The 21,769-nt window shown below is 37.0% G+C and overlaps 1 protein-coding gene across 1 annotated transcript in view; it reads right to left on the bottom strand.

The window, feature by feature from the left end:
* Positions 1 to 9,292: 9,292 nt before the first annotated feature.
* KCNK2 (potassium two pore domain channel subfamily K member 2) overlaps positions 9,293 to 21,769 on the bottom strand; it is a gene marked incomplete at its 5' end in the record, with an annotated part of 105,889 nt that continues 93,412 nt past the window's right edge. The window contains one exon of the mRNA XM_084284027.1: positions 9,293 to 11,676. Coding sequence (XP_084140153.1) covers positions 11,353 to 11,676 — 324 coding nt within the window. The 3' untranslated portion in view covers positions 9,293 to 11,352. The remainder of the gene's footprint in view (positions 11,677 to 21,769) is intronic.

Raw genomic sequence — 21,769 nt, 5'->3', positions numbered from 1 at the left:
AAATGAAGGCATCAATTATTAAGAATCACCTCAGAAATTAGTCTTTCATGTTAGCTGAAAAGCTCAGCATTCACTCATTTGATCAGAAATCTCTGCCTGTTCTCGTTCTCTGCCATTTCATATATTTTCATGTCAAGCTTGGTATTTTAAACTTGAGGTCTTATGAATTAGAAAGAAACTTCTGTAATATAATAAAGCTGAGGGCTAAAAGTTATATAAATGCATGCTAATTTTGTTCTACAGCAAACGAATAGTGGCAGTCAGTAGGATTATTTAAACAAAGAAAGAATTCAGCTGCACAGAGGTCACTCAAAAATGGGGCAAGGCAAAATGGATCAATCCCTCCCCATGATATACCAAGCTCGTCTCTTGTGCTCACATAATCTCCACATGATTCACAAACCAAAATGTATCTATATTGTGCCCTTTCCTCAGCAGATCTTATATGTATGAAGATTGCCTTAAAAAACATTCTTTCGGTACATTTTTTTTCCATTTAGAAAAGTGCTACCATGGCCTGTGACCATTGTTCTGTGGCTTGAAGCTTGTGACAAGATCTTCAGGCCACCTGACATCACGGGAGGCAGAAGGTGAAGCTGTTTCCCCTTTTATTAACTTCTTTTTCATAGCTCAATTTATTAAAAAACAAAACAAAACATACAGTTGTACCTTCATCTGCCAGCCTATCTGTACTCCTTCAGTTGGGATAAGACAAGACTGACAAAGATGGGACAGGTACTCTTGGTGGAAATGCAGCTTCAGAAGGTTTGGCTGCTCTGCAAAATAGGGAATGTCAGTTTTCCCCATTACAATTTGAAGGAAATGCCTTCTGTGTCACATTAAAAAAGGTGGGTCCTTCTTCTGGTGTGTTAGAATACCAACACATTTCGTATAGCCAGGGCTCCATTTCCATTTTACATTAGCTCTGGTGTACTTAATTCCTTTGCCAATGTTAGTTACTGCTGAGTGTGTAGGTTCTGCCAGTAAACATGCAGTCAATGTGAGTGACTTGATTTTGTAGCCTCAAGTGCTAAGATGAATGAACATTTGGGCATATTGGTAATATCATTACAGTTAATTGCATTTTTAATAAGCCCCCCCTCACTGCAAAAAAAATCGTGCCTTTGTGAATAGAGAACTGAGACTTCTGGTTGATTTAAAGCAAGCCCTCTCCTGCGATGTCCTGGTCTCCCACTTTTTTCTAAAGATAGTATTACCCTGGGGGTTGTAGGAGCCTAAGCAGTGGTAATAGTTATATATGAGGTTAAACAGGACAAGCAAATGAGAAGCTACAAGAAAACTTTGTGTGTGTGTTGCTTCTATTCAGGAGCTAGACTGAAGTATAATTTCAAGAAGGGGATTTAAAAAATGTTTGAACAGGCACTTAAACAACACACTGCATCTAAAGCTTAGAAACATAGGGAGGCACACAGCACTGAAATTATCTCCACACATCGTATTTGTTTTCTTGCCCAATCCTTCAGCTCTTTTGGATAGAACTATCCTCTTTTGCCATACTTTGGGAGGGGACTGGGGGACAGTTAGTCAAAGAGGTACAGAGGTGAGACTGTGGCCTGATACCCTGCACAGATGGAAGGACATCCCTTTAAAAGCCTTCTTATGGGAAACAGGCTTATTTACATTTCCTCCAGTGACAGTTTGTTTGATGAAAAAAAAAAAAAAAAAGACTCTGCCTCCTGGGCTTCTGAGTCTTGGTAACAATGCTCAAAATAAAGCTTTCCTTTTATACTTTCTCTTGTATCTTTTCCCATTTCATGTACCTGCCCCTGTATTCAGATTTCTCAGGAACAGAACCTCTGAAGCATGTCTAGAATCTGGTTACCTCATTTATCAAAGTGGCTCCATATCCAGTGTTTTGCTGAAATTTGGCAGCATAGCTCTTAGTAAATTAATAATTCCTGTCATCTGGCGTGAAAGGGAATAAGGAGATAACCATTGTTACAGCTTGCAATGTAGGTCTAAAGCCTATTCCTCTTTATAGTCTCTCCAAGAGTCTGTACTCTAAGGGCTGCCTATTTTTAGTAAATTGTGACATTTAATGAGCACTGCTTTATAGCTTAGCACTATGAAGTTTTGGTAATCCAGCAGCTCTTTTCTGGGGAGAAGGCCAGACTCCAAGTGCTGGTTCTTATTTTACATGCTTGTCATTACAGTGACTTGACAGATGTTTAAAGTGCTCTCAAATTAACATGACAAACAAAATTAACATATTATTTGTGGTTTCTGTACTTATCACTACAGCAATCCTATTTATTCATTACATAGCCACAAATCATTCCCACTAATACGCATTGGTTGAGAATTAAAGTATTATCCTAATCCACAAATACACAGTAATTTTTAATATCGTAATTAAAAAAGATTTACTTCTCTGAATCATGAGGGGAAGCAAGTGCTATGAACGTGGCACTAATGGCAGCAGCAAAGAGAAAACAAAAGACAATGCAGAAAGCTTTCTGTGTAAGGTGTTCCACACACTTCCTTTTATTTTCAAAGACACATCCCAATACAATGTTAACTATACTAAAGTGTTTCTTATTACTGCTCTCTGAATCAGCCATGAACTGAAATAGAGCAAATAAACCTAATAATTCACAGACCCCTCTTTAACTGCTGTACAACACAACAAATATTAAAATAATAATAATAATAGTAAAACAAAAAAATAAAAATAAATGAAGTGAGGGGGAGAGAGAAATGAGAGCATCACAGCTGTGGAACATTGCCAGAAAAGAACAAGGAAGAAGGAATTCGTCCAAATTGTTGAAGTGATTCTGTGGCTAATGATTTTTCAGGCTAATGGTTTTTAGTTCTGCCTTTTCACGTCATCTGTAAGATGATGGAAGGATAGAAAGTCAGATGGAAAGGGCAGAGAATCTTGATTTGTAATGCTCTGGATCTGCTTTAAGGATCACTCACTTCGAATATAGCTCAGATACAGAGCACAGACAGAGCACAGACTGATCATCAGAAGCTCCTGAAATAATTACTATCCTGAGAATTGCCCCTGCTACTTTGAACTCATTTTTGGTTTATTTCTCTCAGAGAGGCTCGCAAACACTTTCAACCCAAGCTATATATTTGCAGTGATTATATATTTCAATTATCAAACTACTTCTCCTGCACAGCTCCCTAATAGCACAAGTGGATTATAAACTCTGGAAAACATGGTGTAATCCCTGCAGCTGCCCCCAGATCCTTTCAGGCCAGTTTTCTGTAACTTCAAAGTACTTTTAGCTGCAGAGTTACCATACTGGCAGGCAGACAAAGTGAAAAGCTGGAATAGATGGCAAAACAGCTTTATTTTGGCTGCATGCAATCCCAACCACTGCCTGAAGCGCTGCAGGAAAAGGCAACCCATGGAGCTGCACATGATCATATTGTCCTCTTCATACACCACGCAATGCCACAAGATCTGCAGCAACATATTTTTTCAATATTTCTTGTATATTAAAGAAGAAAAAAAAAAAAAAAAAGAACAAACAAAACAAACAAACAAAAAACAGGTGCTTAGTACAACTTTACAGATCCTTATATGTTTCTTACGTAAATAAACCTTTCCACTTGCATTGATATTGTGTTATTCCTTTCTAATAGGATCAGAAATGTGCAAACGAGTCACACAGTACATTAATTTGTTTCAATGAGTTATGTTTATTATTCAAGGTGTAACTAGAAAATGTAAAAATGCATGAAGCAACTATAGTCTACAGACAAATGAAAACAAAATTAAAAGAAAGAATGAAAGGAAAGTACCCTGACATATCTTTGTATCTACATGTAGTTATGCATTTCTACATTCATTTTTTCAGTACAGAGTAACTGGGTTTGGATTTGTAATGAAAAAGAAGAAAGCTTTATGGTATGCTCTGTAGTTACAGGCCCTACATATTCTACATTGTAATCCTTTACTCTTTGTGGTAGGCTCTGTTAGACAACAGCAAGTATGGAAAAACATCATTGAGGTTAGCAGAGTATAAACTGATGTGTGAATGCAGGAATGTAATCTCTATGTTGTCAATAAAAACTCATTTCAGGCCTAACTAAACTTTGCTTCTGAGATCACCAAGCAGCAGTGAGAGTTTAGAGGAATTTTTTCTTTATTAGTTTCTAAAGAACTGTTTTCTGATATTTTCAGCCTACACAAGTAGAAAATACATACAACTTCTATTGCTAATTTTGCACTAAACTGTTGCACGTTAAGACAGGCCAAGCTCACAAGCAGCATACAGCTGCAGTGATAAAACAAAACTGCAGCTTCTGTTCTGGTCTTGACAGAGCAGATGGGAGTCTGATTTTTTCAAAATACTATCTGTACACAAAACTCTGTTCAAAGGGCTTTATATTGAAAAGGTAAAATTTCTCTTATTACTCTACCTGTAGAGTATGACTAAGAGAAGAAGTTTGTCCCCTTTCAAGCTACCCGGTCTTTGCTAGTTAGCTGGCACCCAGAAGGGTGTAATACATTCATAGCCAGTGCACATTCAGAGCTTGCAAAAGTGTTGCAGAAGAGCAAGAGTAACCTGATAAAATGCAGACTGCACTCTGCCTCTCTTCTGACAGTCTCTAAGGACACTGGGAAATGAAAAGGTCTTTGTGCTTGTACCACCTCCACTTTATAAAGTGCACAATAGTACATGACATATTACTCCCACTTCAACTTTTCGTGGTGGAGCCTAATTTTTAATGCTCCTTTCACTACAAACCACTGAGGTATTCTCTATTAAAAAAAGCATTCAGACTTTATGGCTCTTCATTCTGCAGTCCAGAAGGGCCTAGACTGTGACTCTTAGGCTAATATTCTGGCCAGCTGTACAATACAATGCCTTTGCAGTTGTAAAATTTCCTCTCTCCTGCTACAGAGCAGGCACAGGTGACATAAAGTATTCTAAATACTCTATACATTAGGCAGAAGGATATGCCATGCCATATGGCCATGCTAAAGTAGAACTTTCCTTGATCATGATTTCTGTCAGATCTAGTGGGCTTCAATCAGTAATTGTCCACTGCAGTGATGCACTCTGCTTCATGTGAACACATACATCCCATATTTGTCCCTTTCAAAGTATTACATTCCAGTAATACTCCTGCTGGATTTGGTACCCATCTATCAGCTCATTTATTATGGTAGGAAATAAAAAGAAACTTTGAACAAAATCAATTTCTTGGGGGGAGGAAACAACACAAAACAAACAAAAATCTTCTGGAATGACATCACACTACTTTAGTATGCATGAATACTGAATACAATACTTCTTTCCTAGATAAAATGCAAAATCCATATAAAATGAGAGCAAATTTGTGACTAGTATAAAAGGCAGATCCAACAGGATTCTCTCATGTTCCCATGAGAAAATTATTAACAAATAGATTCATATTTCTAGTCATCCAACAAAGTTAGTCTCTATCTCCCTGGAGCTAAAGTAGACTAAATTATACTTAATGTGAAAGATGCTTTCCCCAGAAAAACTTCTCAGTCTTCACAGTTTTATTTGAAGAATCAAATTAATAATAAAAGAAAAAAAAATTAAGAACTATCATTAAACTGCTATTGAAGAAGTCATTTCAGGATGCAGCTTATCTTCTGAAGTATATTATTATTTATTACTTATGACAAATAGTACATAGGCATATCACGTACCTTCCTCTAGAGGATGAAAATCTGACTGTATATTCTTGGGTATTAGCTAGAATTAATAACAGGGGTTAATAAAGTAAATCCTTCTCAAGGAGTTTCTCAGTGAGGGTATTCATAAACATTCTTGTGGTATTCACAGGAAAAAAAAAAAAAAAGTATATGCAGTGTTCAATGAATCCTACTAACAATAATTAGCAACAGTGGAGACAGAACACAAACTATTATCCCAAACTCAGTCATAAAGAAATCTAATACTGGTAGCCTAGTCATACTGTATTATTTACAAACCAGAGATTAGTTGTTTTCTCTGTAATTATCTGTCTATATCAGCTAGACCAGAAAAACAGCTGAACATTCAGAAACAATTAGAACAGGAAAAAAAAAAAAAAAAAGATTATTTATTATATCATAAATGTAGAGTGCTATAATTAATGAAAATATGTGATGTCTATTGTTTTTCGAAGATACTGATATTAAATTGAGCTACATTGTCAAAACTCTAATTTAACACGAAACAATATTGAATTTACCAAAGTGGATTTTTTAGTCATCTTAAGATTATACAACGTTGATGCACATTGAAAGCACAGGTACATGGGTCCAGAATAAAAAGCTGTATAAGCTAATATATCAGCTGTTTATATAAGGAAAAAAATGATGTTCTGCAATAACTGAAGTACCTGTTCATAAACTTATTCAACGTAATCCTCTGAAAGTTTGTGAATGCATAATTATCAATGGCTTAGAATTGAAGTGTTCCAAGTTTTTAAAGTGCAATAAACTTGTTATAACTGATTCTTACACAGGCTCCTTACAATTGTAACAATTTGGCAAAGTACAGAATGCTCGTTCAAATTAAGAGGTGACATTTTTGTTATCTATGAGTAGCCCAACAGCTTTTTATTTCTCATAACAGTAAATCAGCATCTTCTCTTTTTTTCCCAAATGGAATATAGCGTTCACAGGAAGGTTGTGCTGGTTTTTTTTTTTTTGTTTTGTTTTGTTTTTGTTTTTTTTTTAAGTCTGCAGGGCAGCACAAACCAAAAATCTTACATGCATTTCTATGACAAAATAATTAATTTAACTTTGACAAATTCATATAAAATGTATACATTTTTTTAAATATATAAAAACCTTTCCTTTCAAACAACACTGCAAGGTAGGAAATAAAAGGTAATTACCCCATAACTGTATGACAGTAATTTATTAGAAATATTACTGCTGTATTTCGACATTATATGTAGTTTCCCTGACAGGAAAATTTCCTTCACAGGAAATAAAATTATATACATATGTAGACTTGTCATGAGCATGTAGGGTTGACTAAGTAGAGCAGCTTTCTATTTCTTCTTCTACTGGACATGTTGTATTCCTGTTTAGAGATCAGTGGCGTAGAAATGATGCTGGAAGAGCAAGAACTCAAAACAAACACACAAGCCAGATTTTCTCCCATCTGCCATCCTGGTCTCACAGTTTGTTTAGTGACCTAAGGAAGGTCCATTCCAGTTCAAGCCTGGTCCCTTTGGAGGTTTAGCACTTCTGTGGGTTCCTATGTTACTCCCCAGCTTTCCTCCTATTGCGTCAAAAAATAATTCAGGAAGGAGTGAAGAGAGAAAGGCATGACTTCACAAGGTTCAGTGAGCTTCTGGCTTTGACCCTTTCAGGCTGTTTGCAACTCAGGGGACAAGGGTGCCTAAATATTGGAAAAGGGGGACAGCCAGCCCAGAGTTTAAAAAAAAAGATGAAATGCAAAAGTAAGCTCTTCCCACGGTATTCAAGCAAGGATGGGGCATAGAACAAATTCTCTGTGACTCAGTCTCAGTCTCCCTGCCTCCTATGCAGGGCTAATGAAGAATTGAGGCTTTGACCAAAGTAGACAATTTGGATACTTTGTCCGAGGATACAAATTACAACAGAGAATTAAAAAATATGTATATTATTATGCATGGCAGAACATAGGCAACAACCACCAATACAGATTAGCTACTTCTCCAACAGATTCCAGATAATTTTTATTAATGTTTCTTCTAACATTGAGAAATAAACTATTTTGTTAAGTGGCAAATGTGCCTTTACATATAGGAATGCGCTAGAACTTATCTATCATTCAAACTATTTTTCAACATCTGTATTTATGGTATTTGCTTGGCAGTAAAAGAGAAAATAAACTTTTAACAAACTGAAATAACCATTTTCAGAAACTTGCTTAAGTAACAAGCATCCCAATAGTCTGAAAACATCACATGTGTGAGAGGAAGGAGGACAAGTCGAATTTCATGAAGTCTTAATTCCTGTTTTTGTTGCTCCACATTTGGTACGGAAAAAAGAGAGCTACACAGGATTTCCAGAGACATGAAAGGCATGGGGTTTTAATTCAAAAGTTTGCTCTTACAGGAGAAAAAAGAAAGATCTTCACATATATCATGAAATTTTGTAATTTCACTTAACCATCCCTAGCAGATCTATCACTGTACTTGGAGAGGGAGAAAAAGATTTTGGAATAAACCTAATGGCTCTAGACCTATGATGACTCTACATACTTACCCCAGCTGGACTGTTGCATCTTTTCTTCTTCAGTTATTAATCTTATGAGTTAAGGATTTTATTTGTTAATGTATTGTTCCAAACAGACAGATCTTTGATAAGGTTGGGTATTTTAGATCAAATACTGAAGTTAAAAAAAAAAAAAAAAAAAAAAAAAGAGAAAGAAAGAAAAAAAAAAGTCTTATAAATAACAAGGGTTCTTTTCCCAGAAATCACATGCAAGAATCAAGACAAATAAATGCTCAATGTATTTAACACATATCCATAGTATTACTAATATTGTCATAAATTCTTGAAACAATATAGTCTTTTCAGCAGGTCTTGAAATGACTGAAAGTTTCTTTAAAATTAAAGAAACCATGTAGGCACTCACTGTTATAGGTTGGTAAATTGATACAAACTAGTAAGATTGATCCAAGGACTTAAGCTTGGTTTGCATTGGAAGGAACCTTAAAGCCCATCCAGTTCTAATCCTCCCACCAATGGCAGGGACACTTTCCATTAGACCAGGTTGCCCAAAGCCCCATCCAGCCTGGCCTTGAACAGCTCCAGGGATGGGGCATCCACAGCTTTTCTGGGAAGCCTGTTCCTGTGCCTCAGCACCCTTATAAAGATATCACATCTGCTTTCAAATACGGTAAACATTGAACATTACCAGTCCCTCCAAAAGGCACTGAGATATCCCATCCAAATCAGATTAGAACAATTTAGTAAAATAACACTCTTTAGTCTTTACTTACCACCACACAGCTGCAAGTCAATGATCGTTTGGCCAAAACATAGAGAGGCCACTGTAAATCATCCACTGCCGGAATGACTACTCTGGTGCAGCAGGTTACTGCCCATAGGGCTGCTGGTTCACACACCTCTGCACAAGGCTACCACCAGCACAGCATCCCGCATCTCCATCAGTGAAAAGACAGAGATCACCAGCAGCTCCATAGCACGTGACAGAATAAACTTCATCCTCCCAAGTTTTTGAACAAAACAGAAAGAAACACAAGATTGGGTACAGCATCCAAAGAACATTATTTTTAATATCAAGAAAAAAAATATATTCCTGTGCTGGATGAGTCAAGCCTTTATTGCTAAACCAGCTTAAATTAAAGAAGGTGGCAAACTGCTATACTCTAACCAGTGAAAACACAAAATCAGTTTCACAAATGATTTCTCAGCATTCCAGTTATAGCAAGCAGGAGATTCAGAAAAACATATTTTAATTAAAAACTTTATTTTTCATTACAATTCACAGTTTATACATGGCAAGATGAACTCTTGCCATGTGGACATTCAGAACACTGTGCTGGGGAGACAAGGGTCTTTGTTATAAGAGCATTGCTCTGTGCTGTTTCATGGAACTTCTTTAATTTTAAAAGCGTACTCTCTGTAAATGTTAACTGACTGATATTTACACTGAATTGACTGAATTTACATATTAACTTATATTTATTAGAAAACAAGCTAAGCATCCAAAAACATTAACATTCATATCTTGCATGTTATCTAATGGTCAGAGATGCTGTAAGATTTGCCACTTGAATCATGCCCAATCAGCAAAGCCTTGTTTTTGTGTTTTGCTTTTTTTTGATTTTTCTGTTTTAATTTTCACAGAGCCTAAATTATTCTTTAAGGCCTGTTCAATTCATTTTATGTACAGCCAGGTTACAATAGACTAACATAAGAAAAGAATGTAAAATTATCCATTCCATCCTGCATTTCTTCTGAATCTCATGTACACCTATAAGCAAAATAGAGGACATAAAATCAAAGTTAACGTGTTTTCTTAAAACCAGTAAACAAAACCCAGAGTCTGGTTTAGATCTGCTTCTCGTCAGCCTATCCTTTCCGAACAATCACCAGTATTCAGGTTGTGCTATTTATCAGCTCTTCTTCATGCCTGCACTTATATTCAGAGCCATCTCTTTTTAAATGTACAAAGTCACAGTGATACCAGTTTCGATTGCATTCCCACGTTAGTCACAGCTCCGGCACAGGCAGCCACTGTACAGTGTGACATTCAGGAAAGCACTCCAGCAGGATTCCTGTGTAAAATATCATATGGCATCTGGTGCGACTTGACTTAAAGAGGAAGTTAAGAATCATCGTCACAGAGCAAATATCTGGCAGAAGGTTTATGCTTCTTAAAAAACACTTTTTTTTTTTTTTTCTGCATTGTTTTCTGAATGTGGTTATTAGAATACAGCAATTAAAAGCCTATCCTGCCTCTCCTTAAAATAGCCATATTTATTTGCTTGTCATCCACCAAATAACTTAGTGATTGATAAGCTGCAGATTTATTTATTTTTTTTTGGTACATCTGACACAGAGAAAAAACTGCTTGAAAAACACTGCTTGAAAAAAGACCAAATAGGGTCTGCAAATTCTACAAGTCAGTGTGAACAAGTATCATCTGGACCTGAGTAAAACAAAATGCTTCTGGGGGACATGTTTGAAACTTCTAAGACTGCAGTGCCTTTAAATTTGGAGCTAAGAATATCATTTGATCATTGTTGAGTTTTGGCATTCATTCATGCTGGTTGGTATCTTCAATACAGACACCTTTAAAACACCATCATTTCAGGAAGAATGAAAGCTCAAAGAAAATACACTTCTCATAAAAAAAAAAAAAAAAAGAAAGAAAAAAAAAAAAGAAAAACACACAAACAAAAACCATACAGGAAGTGTAGAGGTTCTGGTTCTTCAAAAGATAAGGCACTGACAAAAATTTCTTAGGTAAAAGGCTGCATAAGAATTTCTTGCCATTTACAAATGTGTTGTAGTCCATATATGGTCCATTCCTAGGCTCAGTAAGGTAGACCCTGAAATTTTAAGGACTGATCCCTCAAAGCTACATTGTTACCATAAACAAGTGTGATTCATTCTTTAGGCCATATGGCACATTAGGAGAAGTGAAAAACAGTCTGGGCAGATAAAGGCAGAAGACGTTGCTTGTTCCAGCATCTTTTGATAACAGAAGTGCCATTCATCTTTGTGTCTTTGAAGAGATGTGATGGTAACTTGGGACTGTAGTTTCTGTGGAACTCATGCACACATATAAAATGCTATTAGCTTTGATCATTGACGGGGTGGAGAAAAAAAGGTATATGGCTAGTCTAAGCCAAGAGCTTCTCATGGGGTGGGATCCAAAGTCACAGCTGCTTAATATTTTCAATAACGGCTATCTCTTCTGCTGCACAGTGCGGTGTCAAACCATTCATATAAATGCTGTCCGTCTTTGTAAGAGCTGGCAAGATGTCCTTCTCACTGGTGAGATGGTTGACTGACAGGGTTCTCTTGCAAGGAGTCAGGTCTTGATTGTGGTTTACAGCAAGTTCAGCGGAGAGCTTTCTTTTGATGGAGGTAGCCCGCTGGAACTTGTCATAGATCTCCACACTGAGACGCCTTCGTGTTTCTTTGAACTCTGCAGTGACATTGGCCGTCCACTCTGCAGCATGGGCTCTGAATTCCCCTACCTGAGGCAAAAATGAGAAGAAAAAAAAAAAAAAGCATAACCTGTCTGAGCACATTAAAGACCATGTAGGCTTGAAAGCCTGGTGAGCCCAATGTGTCTCTGGGCTGGCAGAGCTGCTGTAATTGGTACAGATTTCTCATCCCACAGACTTGTTTCTTTATTGACAGCAACTAAACAAGAAAAAATGATGCACTGGGAAGAGTTAACAGCAATTCTAAAAAAAAAAAAAAAAAAAAACAAAAAACATTAAAAAAATATATATATTTTCTGCTGAAGTTTATTATTGAATTATAGGCAGCGAAGAACAACGAGATGCTCTGGAGCCCTGGCAGCTGCACAGTACCCAGCTGGTCAGGGGATGCTGAAATCCCAGCAATCCAGGCTGTGCTATGTATTGCTACCAGGGTGCAGGGTTATTTATGAGCACTTCTACTGTCTGCAGAAAGATCCCTAGGAGACTTGGCAAAGACTTTTCTAAATTTAGACAGAAAAGCTTTTATAAATGAAAGCATCAGCTGCTGGTATTCTCTTTTTTTTTTTTTTTTGTGCTTGCTCGAACACAGCGCCAGTACAGTGACAGCTTCATGTCAGCAACATGTCTGCTTACCACCCCGACTCCTCTGAAGTGACATGCTAAAACAACTCACACACAATGGCAGTGTGGGACTCCTGGAGCTGTCACCATTTACACCCAGAGTAAATGGAGGCCGCTAGTCAGCACACGGGGCTGTGGTACAGTTACCATACAGCTGGTGGCATTTCCCCTCTCGTGCACAGATCTCCAGTCAGGTTGGCTTGGTTGCAAGGTGCTAGGTTTGCACAACCATTATCTTTTCATGTATGTATACATTTGAGTAATCTGCTCTAGTGTGAGGTGTCCCTGCCCATGGCAGCAGATCAGAACTGGATGGTCTTTAAGGTCCCTTCCAACCCAAACTATTCTGTGACTCTGTGCATGTACATCCCTGTCACACACTTAGCTCCTGTTCCCTCACTCTATGTATCTTTTCTATAGAGCCTGTCAATATAACAGGCACTATCATTAAAAACTACCAATTTTTCATTAAACTTTCATCAAAACTACCACTTATTTTTACTCTTTAAGTTTCCTTTCCACCATTTCTGTGTTTCAGTATTGGGAAAAATGCAATATCCTATAAGCCCAAACTCTGAGACTACTGCTGAGGGAGGCAGCTGCTGGCACAGACTCAGATTATCCTCATCATCCTTGGACAGGTCATGAGATGGACTTGGCAGCTTACCCATATAACAGTCAGAGGTGAACTATGGCCTTGTAATTTATATGCTATTTATATTTTTGCTCTTGTATTTCAACCAAAGCACCGTTACAATATCAAGTTATATAGGTAATTAAAGGAGGCACATTTTGAGGAGATTATCTTGTTATAAGGGCTAAGAAAATAGATCGTTTTTCTTTAAATCTTGTCTCTGTGGGCAGCTTATTAATTGGAAGGTATAGCATAGGGAAGATAGACTGCTGATAAATATAACTCCAAAGCAAGGCATTTTAGAAGAATTAACCCACTTAAATAAATTAGTCTAATCGGTACTGCTCAGTCCAGAATTTCAATCATTGGCAAGCAAGCTTGGACTTGGCAAGCACAGAAATCAAATAAAAATTAACAAAGAGAAATACGGGGGGTAAGCTAGCAGAGAAAAGTGGCCAAAGGCTTATTCATGCTTTAGAGTACAGTGGAAAACAGGAATATAATGAAAGTAAAAAATAATCAGCTCACTCAGGAGTGACAAGGTCTCAGGAAAACTTCCCCCCTCCAGAAACAAAACAAAAAACTCTCTTTACCCAGAGGTCATTTTATTACATTTGTCTCAGCTTCAATGAATTACACCCGTTGACTAATGTGGACCCATTATGTATATTTTGTAAAACAGGGATTATTATCTGTAATACACAGAGGATTTTCTCAGCTGAATGATTATTAGTATTTAAATTGCGCAATTAGGATCAGACACACTGCACTTCAGATCTGAAAATAATGTAATCTGTACTGCTGAAATATTTCAACTGCTACAATATTTTTATTTGTAGTAAACAAGTAATAAAAATATGATAAAAAGTATCAGTTCACACCCCAGGGCAGCTCTGTCCTGCTCCAAATCTTGTATAAAGGCAGGCTGCTCAGATTCTGGACCATGCTACTGGCCGGGGGAGCAATTAGCCAGTACATATTCTATTCTACCCAGCATATTTGTAGCTTTCACCAGTTGTGTAAGCATTCCAGTTATTTTTCTCATATACACACCTCTGCCATTTCACATAGTCACATTCAATGGATTTTATCAGATTAGTAGTTTTAAAATTGTGTCTTGGCAACCTACTGGAAGCCACAAGCATCTTGAACTGCCTCCCCCTAACCTTTTTAACCTGCCTTTTAATAGTTTTCAGTTTCTGCTTCTGTCTTGTTCTCCCAGCAAAGAAAAAACAGCTAGCCATGCTTCTGACAATAGCAAGTACATGTAACCTTTAGTACGTACTCCGAATTACCCCACCAGTCTCCCTCACCACATGTTGGTGATGGAGCTGTCTTGCACAGGCAGTGTAACTCATGCATGTTAGTTATTCTGGAGAATTTTCAAACTGTAGTTGTTAGGATATTTAATTACTAAGTTCTAATTAGATTTCTTTAGGGAACCAAATACATGCAGCTAGATGAAAAACATCATTAGATATGCCTTTTGGAGACAGACTCATGTTCCAATTAAGGTGATATGGAACATGAACATGGTGGCCTCAATCATATCTGTCCATATACCAGAACTATGATGCTGCTTGGCACAATTTCAACTTTATATTAAAATCATTGAAAACATTGAAAAATGTTGTGCTGTTGCTAAGCAGAATTGAAATACATTAATAGTAAGTCAGAGGTAATTGGCACAGCAGGAGAAACTAGAAGTTCAGTGCTGTGTGAACTCTGTGTACCCCAAATTATTGCTTTGCTTTTGTGTGAACTGAAATGCACTCAAAATGTTATGTTTTCAGAATAAAACTCTCAATTCCATAGCACTTACAGATTCAAGTACAAAAGGTTACAGAAAAAGAAATGTGCAGTTTTCAACCGCCAGTGAACATAAGCAACTTGCTCTCAAAATTTGATCCTCCCTTTATCCATATGGACATTTCTGTTTATGTTCAGGTTCTTTCTGTCCTTAGGGTATGACATTTCTTCATACTGCATTATAGGTCCTCTTCATCTGGGCACTGACAGCCACAAAATCTTTTATGCAAAGCGATTGAAATGCCAGTTGCCTATGCTGCTCAAAAAAATCTCTACATACCTTCTGTAACATTTATTTACTTTTCTCAAATTCTCTTGCCTCATTACAGCACACAACTTCAGATTCTGCAGTACCTGAAGGACCCTTTCCACTGGGTAGCTTTCCAGCCACTCTTCCCCCTGCAGCCTGTAATGCTGCTTGGGGTTGTTGTGTCCCAAGTACAGGACCTGGCACTTGGCCTTGTTGAACCTCACACAGTTGGCCTTAGCCCATCAGTCCAGCCTGTCCAGATCCCTCTTCAGAGCCCTCCTGTCATTGAGCAGATCAACACTCATGCCTAACTTGGTGTTGTCTGCAAACTGAGGGTGCATTTGATCCCCTCATCCAGAACATTAATAAAGGTATTGAAGAGAACTGTCCCCAGTACTGAGTCCTGGGGGGACACCACTAGTGACTGGCCTCCAACCGGATTTAACTCCATTCACTGCAACTCTTTGGGTGCAGCCACCCAGTCAGCTTTTTAATTTCACAATTTTTCAACCAGTATACAGTGGAAACAATATCTGAGCAATTTTGAAGTGTGACTTCTCATTCCTGTTAAAGTCAGTGTAAAAAAAATAAATAAAACTATACACCAAGAATACTGTATGAACTTTCTGAATGATGAAACAGTTCCTGGACTCTGCAGATACCTTATCAACAATATTATCTAAAGATGGACATCCTGAATTTAATGGACCTAGGAAAAAACATGGACATTAAGTAATCACTCGTTCTCCTGTTCCTGACAAAAAATATCTAAATACCAACATAAAACTGGTGCGGGTCTCTCAGTCAGTACCACGGGTGAGACCAACACCTTCCCTATTGATTTTCATTACCATGTTTTAGATTTCTTGTTTTCTAGCTGAGCTCAGATCTTGGATAGAGGCCAATCACATAATCCTGAATGTAAGCATGCCCAAGGGGATGCTACTGCTAAAAGAAAAAAATATTTGAAGGTATTGAAGAACATGACTTGTTCTTCATTATGTTTACTCTAATTCCTTATATTTATCAGGAATTTGAGGACCTTTCTGGACATGCTCTGAACAGATAACCAAATAATTATATAAACAGAACTGCCCAATATGCAGGAAGACTGTTCATCCTATTAAGTATGGTCTGGACAGTACAAGTCATGTAGCCATAACCTTTACATATGAGTAGTCTGCATTTTGAATTAAGTCACAGCTGTGGTCAATAAAATAAAATAAAATTGAAACAAACAAGCAAACAGAGAAGGACCTCCTTAAATAGACTGAAGTGAATACACACTGTTCTGACTTTGCCTTAGTTTGCTTCTCTCTCTCAGGGTCATTCTTGAAAAATTCAAATGTTGAAGCATAACCAGTTAATCTTCTGCTGTTTACAGAAGGGGAAGATATCATTGCCTGGATAGAATTCAGAGGTATGATATGAAAGATATGCCTAGGAGGAACTATACCATTAAGTACTAAACAAAACATAGACATTACATACACTGTGCAAGAAAATGAGACTATATGTATTTCTAAATGAAGTGTGTAGTTTATTTGATATCTGTACTTTTATGTTGTTTCCTTTGGTATGCAGGGCTCATACACTTTATGATGGTCATACTGTTAGTGCAAACCAAAAAAAAAAATCAATTAAAAATTACCAGATGATATACCTCTGACTGCATTTTAGGAGGGGGAAAAAAGTGGCCTTCCTTACTGTTCTTAATGCTCTAGATGTTCCTCAGTATATGATTTCTAACATTTATCCTTAATGCATTCTCCAAAGTTTTTCAGCTTTTTTCTATCTCAATGTAATTTTCTGTTACTTAAAAATAACACATCCAATTAACCTCTCCATGATATGCTACTCAGCAACAAAACTAGAAAGAGCATGTACATGTCACATTATCCCAGCAGCAGAGTAGAGTACATAACATTTTGTCTTAGCTTTCAAGAAACTCATCCAGCCTTCTCAGAAATTGTTCTCAAAAAGTCCCACTTAAAAAAAATGAAATTAAAAAAAAATGTAGGTACAGAGATACTAGATGTATTTAACAATGCAGCTGCTAGATGGGCTGACTCTCTGTAGGAGGGTTTGTCTGTCTTCTCACTTTCCTGCAGGCCTAAGGAAGCATAGGCCACTTCTTTCTGCCCAAAATTTATGTTCATCATTGCAGAATAGGGAAAGATAGGTTTCACAGACATTTTGATTGATCACCATTCTTTTCCTGTGTATCAAGAATTTATAGTCAAAGTAAATAAATTCACATTCGCAGTATATGGCGTTTAGCATTTTCTAATTATAGCATTATTAGAGAATATGCTAATTCCATTGGGCTATAATCGGTGAATAGGTAGAGAAGACTCTTGTTTACTTGTCTTTAACACAAGAGAGAGGAAAGACCACAGGCACTAACAAGATACCTATGCCAAGCTTTCCCAGGAGTTTAATCACTGTCTTCCATTCCTTTGTTCTTCCCAGACCTCAGCTCTATAGCAAAGAACTCTTATACAAGTTTTTAAGCCACCAAACTTAAATTTCAAGTTGAACAGTACAAATCAAGCAGTAGTTTTCTCTTTTGGATCCCCTGACAGGTATCCCTTTTTTTAAAGCCAAATATCAGAGGGGAAAGGTTCTGTTTTATGAAGTTGCATCTTCTGGACTAACATTTAAATTATATAGTGATATTTTTGTAGACATGGTGGTCAGAAGTGTTTTGGGAACAATTCTCTCCCACTGGTAACTGGATTATTCAATCCTTTAATAAATAATGTTTGTGAGTTCATTCCAGTGAGCAATGACTGTTTGGTTTCACCCACATAACTTCCATGAGAACATCTGATACCTTGGATAAAATAAACCACACTACCCAATGGGAATGCAGAGAGCCTGCAAATTTTGATTATTGTTGTGGAGACACATCTATGGTGGCAGCTGTGTGAGTATATTTTGTGGAGATATGACAGATGGCAGATACAGAAGTGTCCCTTTTGATCTCTCATGGTCTGATTCAACTAAATAGAAACAGGTAGCTTACAAATTTATTTTTTTTAATCACAAACAGAGCCAAATACAACAGTCACCACATTTTTGCTTTGGTTTACCTCTTTTTTTTCCTCCTCCAGAAATATAAACAAACCATATTAGGTACCCGATACTGCCTATCAGACACCTCTTTACATAGAGCTACATGTTTATATTCTATTACTGTACACAAGCTATTGGCCTGGTTAGCTCCATCCATAGTGTTCCACTTTGCTAATGAACTTTCAGGCATAACAAAAAAGAGATGATTATATTTTCCTATCAAAATCAGTCATTCTATTCAGCTGTTTTTATCTACCTCAGAGAGCATCCAACCCCTCTCAACATGGTAGGTGTGAATTACACTCACAAGAATCACAAGAATTAATCACAAGGAAGTTTAAGTTTACATGAAGCTCTATCAGCTGACCCTAATGTAATTCAGAAGGCCAATATGTAGTCTATTCTCTATAGCCCATGACTTTGCTGCAGCCAGAAATAGCAAACATTTTGAGAATTATACTAGAAGCATAACAAAATCCAAGCCACAAGCAGTTGAAAGGCTCTCTCAAATTTCTCCCACAGTATAAAAGATAACTTTCATAATTTCATTGAACTTTTTTTTTCTCCTTATAAAGATATGCTGAAGAGAACATAAAAACAAAAGACCTAATTTTGACTTGGTACTAAATAAAGACTGGCTACTGTATTTACATGGTCAAGTCCCACCAAAAATTGCTTAATCCTTAAATTTCCAGTATCGATATCTGGAGTAATATTTCTGTGAAATATTAAAGCTGCACTAAAGTTGTTCCACCTGAGTATTTCAACTGTGTTTACCCCTTGTAACAAAAAGTATTCCATAGTGTCTTCAGTCCTTTTTATCCATTATTGAAAAACATAATTTCCTCATTATCAACATGGCTTCTTGAAGATGCAAGGTTATTCTGCTGAACTGGCTTTGTCCGAGGACTCTTCCATAAGAGTTTTCCACATGAAAGTTATCAAATGCATACACACTCATTATTGCTAACATGTTCTAGTGTCTTGTCTTAATAATATCCAAGCTCTGAGATTACAAACATTATAAATAAATAATAATAATAAAGTCTTCAATAATGTTAATGATGAGGATTATGGTTGAAGACATTCAAGACTAAATATCACTCTGTCAATACAGTTAAGTCACAGGTACATTTGTCTCAATGGCTTAAAGGATCAATTACATCTTGTCTCCAAAAAATAAAATAAAATTAAGATTTGCTAATGTAAATGGTGATAACCTACATTCAGTGAGTCTTCGTGTATAAATAACTCTGAGAAATGCCATTGCTATAACAGAACTCTTTAATCAATTTCTATCTTGCTATGAAGTGTAAGTAATTTGCTCCAGTTTTATTTTTGCAAATTCAATAGCCCTCAGTGCCCACCTTCCCTTGCCAGGCACAGTGCCCAAGTTGCTAACAGAGGTGTATTTGGGTAGCACTTCTCTTGTAATCAACACCACACCAACATCACTTAGGGACCTGGTACTTACTATAACAACATAGGCATTTCTAAAGAGCTTTAGTATCCTCTGCTAAGAGGTAGGATATAAATATAAGCCACACAATATGATAACAACATAGGTGTTACCTTTGTGTGTGCAGTGAATTTGAGACTAAATTATGCAGGCATCATGTGTCTGATGTACACAAAGCTATGAAGAAAGACATCTCAAGAAATAAAGTGTCAAAACCAATCAGCAGATTAGTTTCTCTCAGACTAACAGAATAACGTATCCTTTCAAATTTCTTATTGTACAGAGTATAGTGGTGTACTTGTAAAAGAGTGATCAACACAGAAACTCAGTACCAGACTGTTGCAAGGGCAGGACCTAGAAAACCATCGGGTAGCTTATACTCGTGATCTTTTAGAATTAGATCAAATTTCAGATCAAATTTCATTCAAAATCAGGTCAGCCATTTCTTCCTTTTTCTTACATTAATACCACTCTATGTCTTCAAGACTGAGAAAAATTATGGAGGGATGTAGTCCCATCTTTTTATTTATTTTTTTCTGTCCTATTGCTATTCAAGTTTGACTGGAGGCCTAGAGCTGCATTTATTACACAAATATTTTATGACCTAATACTTCATGTTCTTTCCCATCTGACACAAATTATTAGAAACAATAATTTTTTTCTATGTTGCAATTCTTTCTCAGATACACATTTCCGCACATTTTGGATGGACTGGGAGAAGAACTTAAAAGTTAGACGGACTTCTCTTCAGGCAGCTCTTTATTTTTTTTGCCATTTTTTGTAGAGCTCTGCATTCTTCCTGACTCTTAGGCCACAGAGCTAGGGACTGTTTTCTGGCAATATTCCTTTTTGTAACATCTGCAGTAGTAACACCATTTTCCTACAGAAATTCAACAATCCCCTGCTGGCACATCCTAGAATTGTGTCACCCCCATTAACCACTCATGTAAAAGGACTTCATCTGCAATTGCTTTTGCGCTATGACTGCCTCCTACAAATATTTATCTGATTCAGCACTTGCTAGGAACATGCTCGCACCAAGTTCTTCTACCCAACTCCTTGAACTTATGAATAGACAATCGTTAGCATTACTGAAATGTATTCTGTTTTGTTTGTAAGAAAAGGAAAAGCCCTGAGTTGTTTTCCTTAAGGCAACTTGCTTATGGCAACATGCAAGGGATCAGCAATGTGTTCATATCTTTGTAAAAAGCCTCTAATCACCAGGCTGAATAGTTATTCTGATCGGTTTCATTTCTAACTCAATGGATGTTGTCTCATAAAATAGCAAGTGCCAAATTAAGAGCTCATTGTTAGCCTCCTTCCTCCTCAGTCACATACCCTCATGGAGCAGGTTTTAAGGCCTGTTTGCCTGCTAAGCTGATTGAATTCACTGAAGTCTTGCAAAACTTATGTCCCTTTTCTAGCAAGCTGAGTCCACTCATTTTACAATTAAATAAGCACCAGATATATTATTAAGTCAGAGGTGTAACATACTACAGAGAACTGGGAAGAAGGCCAGGGGAAGGACAGAGGATAAAGGAGGGAGAAAGGAAGGCCAGTGTTTTCAGCATGGATGAGCAACAAATTTGGCTCAGCTGTTTTGTCAAATCAGACATGACTAATTTTAATTCCTTTAAAAAATAAAAATAATAAAACAAGACAGAGGTACCGTACCATTTCCATGCATAATGCCTACATTCAGGAAATACAAGAGATTCACCTTCTCTTTAAGTTTGGGCCCCCTATGCTGTATGAACGCATTTAGCCTTAAGCTATAGTAAAATGAAAAGACAACAAATATTACAGAGAGTGCAATAATTTCCATGGCATCATCATGACAAGCCTAATTCTGTTTTGACAGACATGAGTGACAGATCTGCCACTGGTGCCAAGGATTAAACAGAATGATGATTCAGATGAATCAAATTGTTTATAAATACCAAAGATAACAGTTACCTTTTGAATTTTCACAAGAAATGAATGTGCTATTTCTCATGAAGTTTTAGATTTGGTCATTAAAGCTGGATCCATGTCATTCAATTCAAAGGAACGACACCCAGAATGAAAAATCACTTGTCCAAACTGAGCTGATATCTAACACATGTCATTCATGTGGGCTCTTGATATATGCCGAAGAGAACAGGCTCTTTGAGGATATAATTCATCACCTTAAGGTAGATACCTTAAAAAATTTGAACAGATCATACTAGAAACAGTTATTTCCTTCCAGTGACTATAAAGACAATGTAGATGACTAGTTCAGATGTTA

Source organism: Netta rufina, assembly GCF_964035555.1.
Source record: "Netta rufina genome assembly, chromosome: 3".
Lineage (NCBI taxonomy): Eukaryota > Metazoa > Chordata > Aves > Anseriformes > Anatidae > Netta > Netta rufina.
Note: the sequence above shows the minus strand (reverse complement) of the source record. Positions and strands in the feature narration are given on the sequence as shown.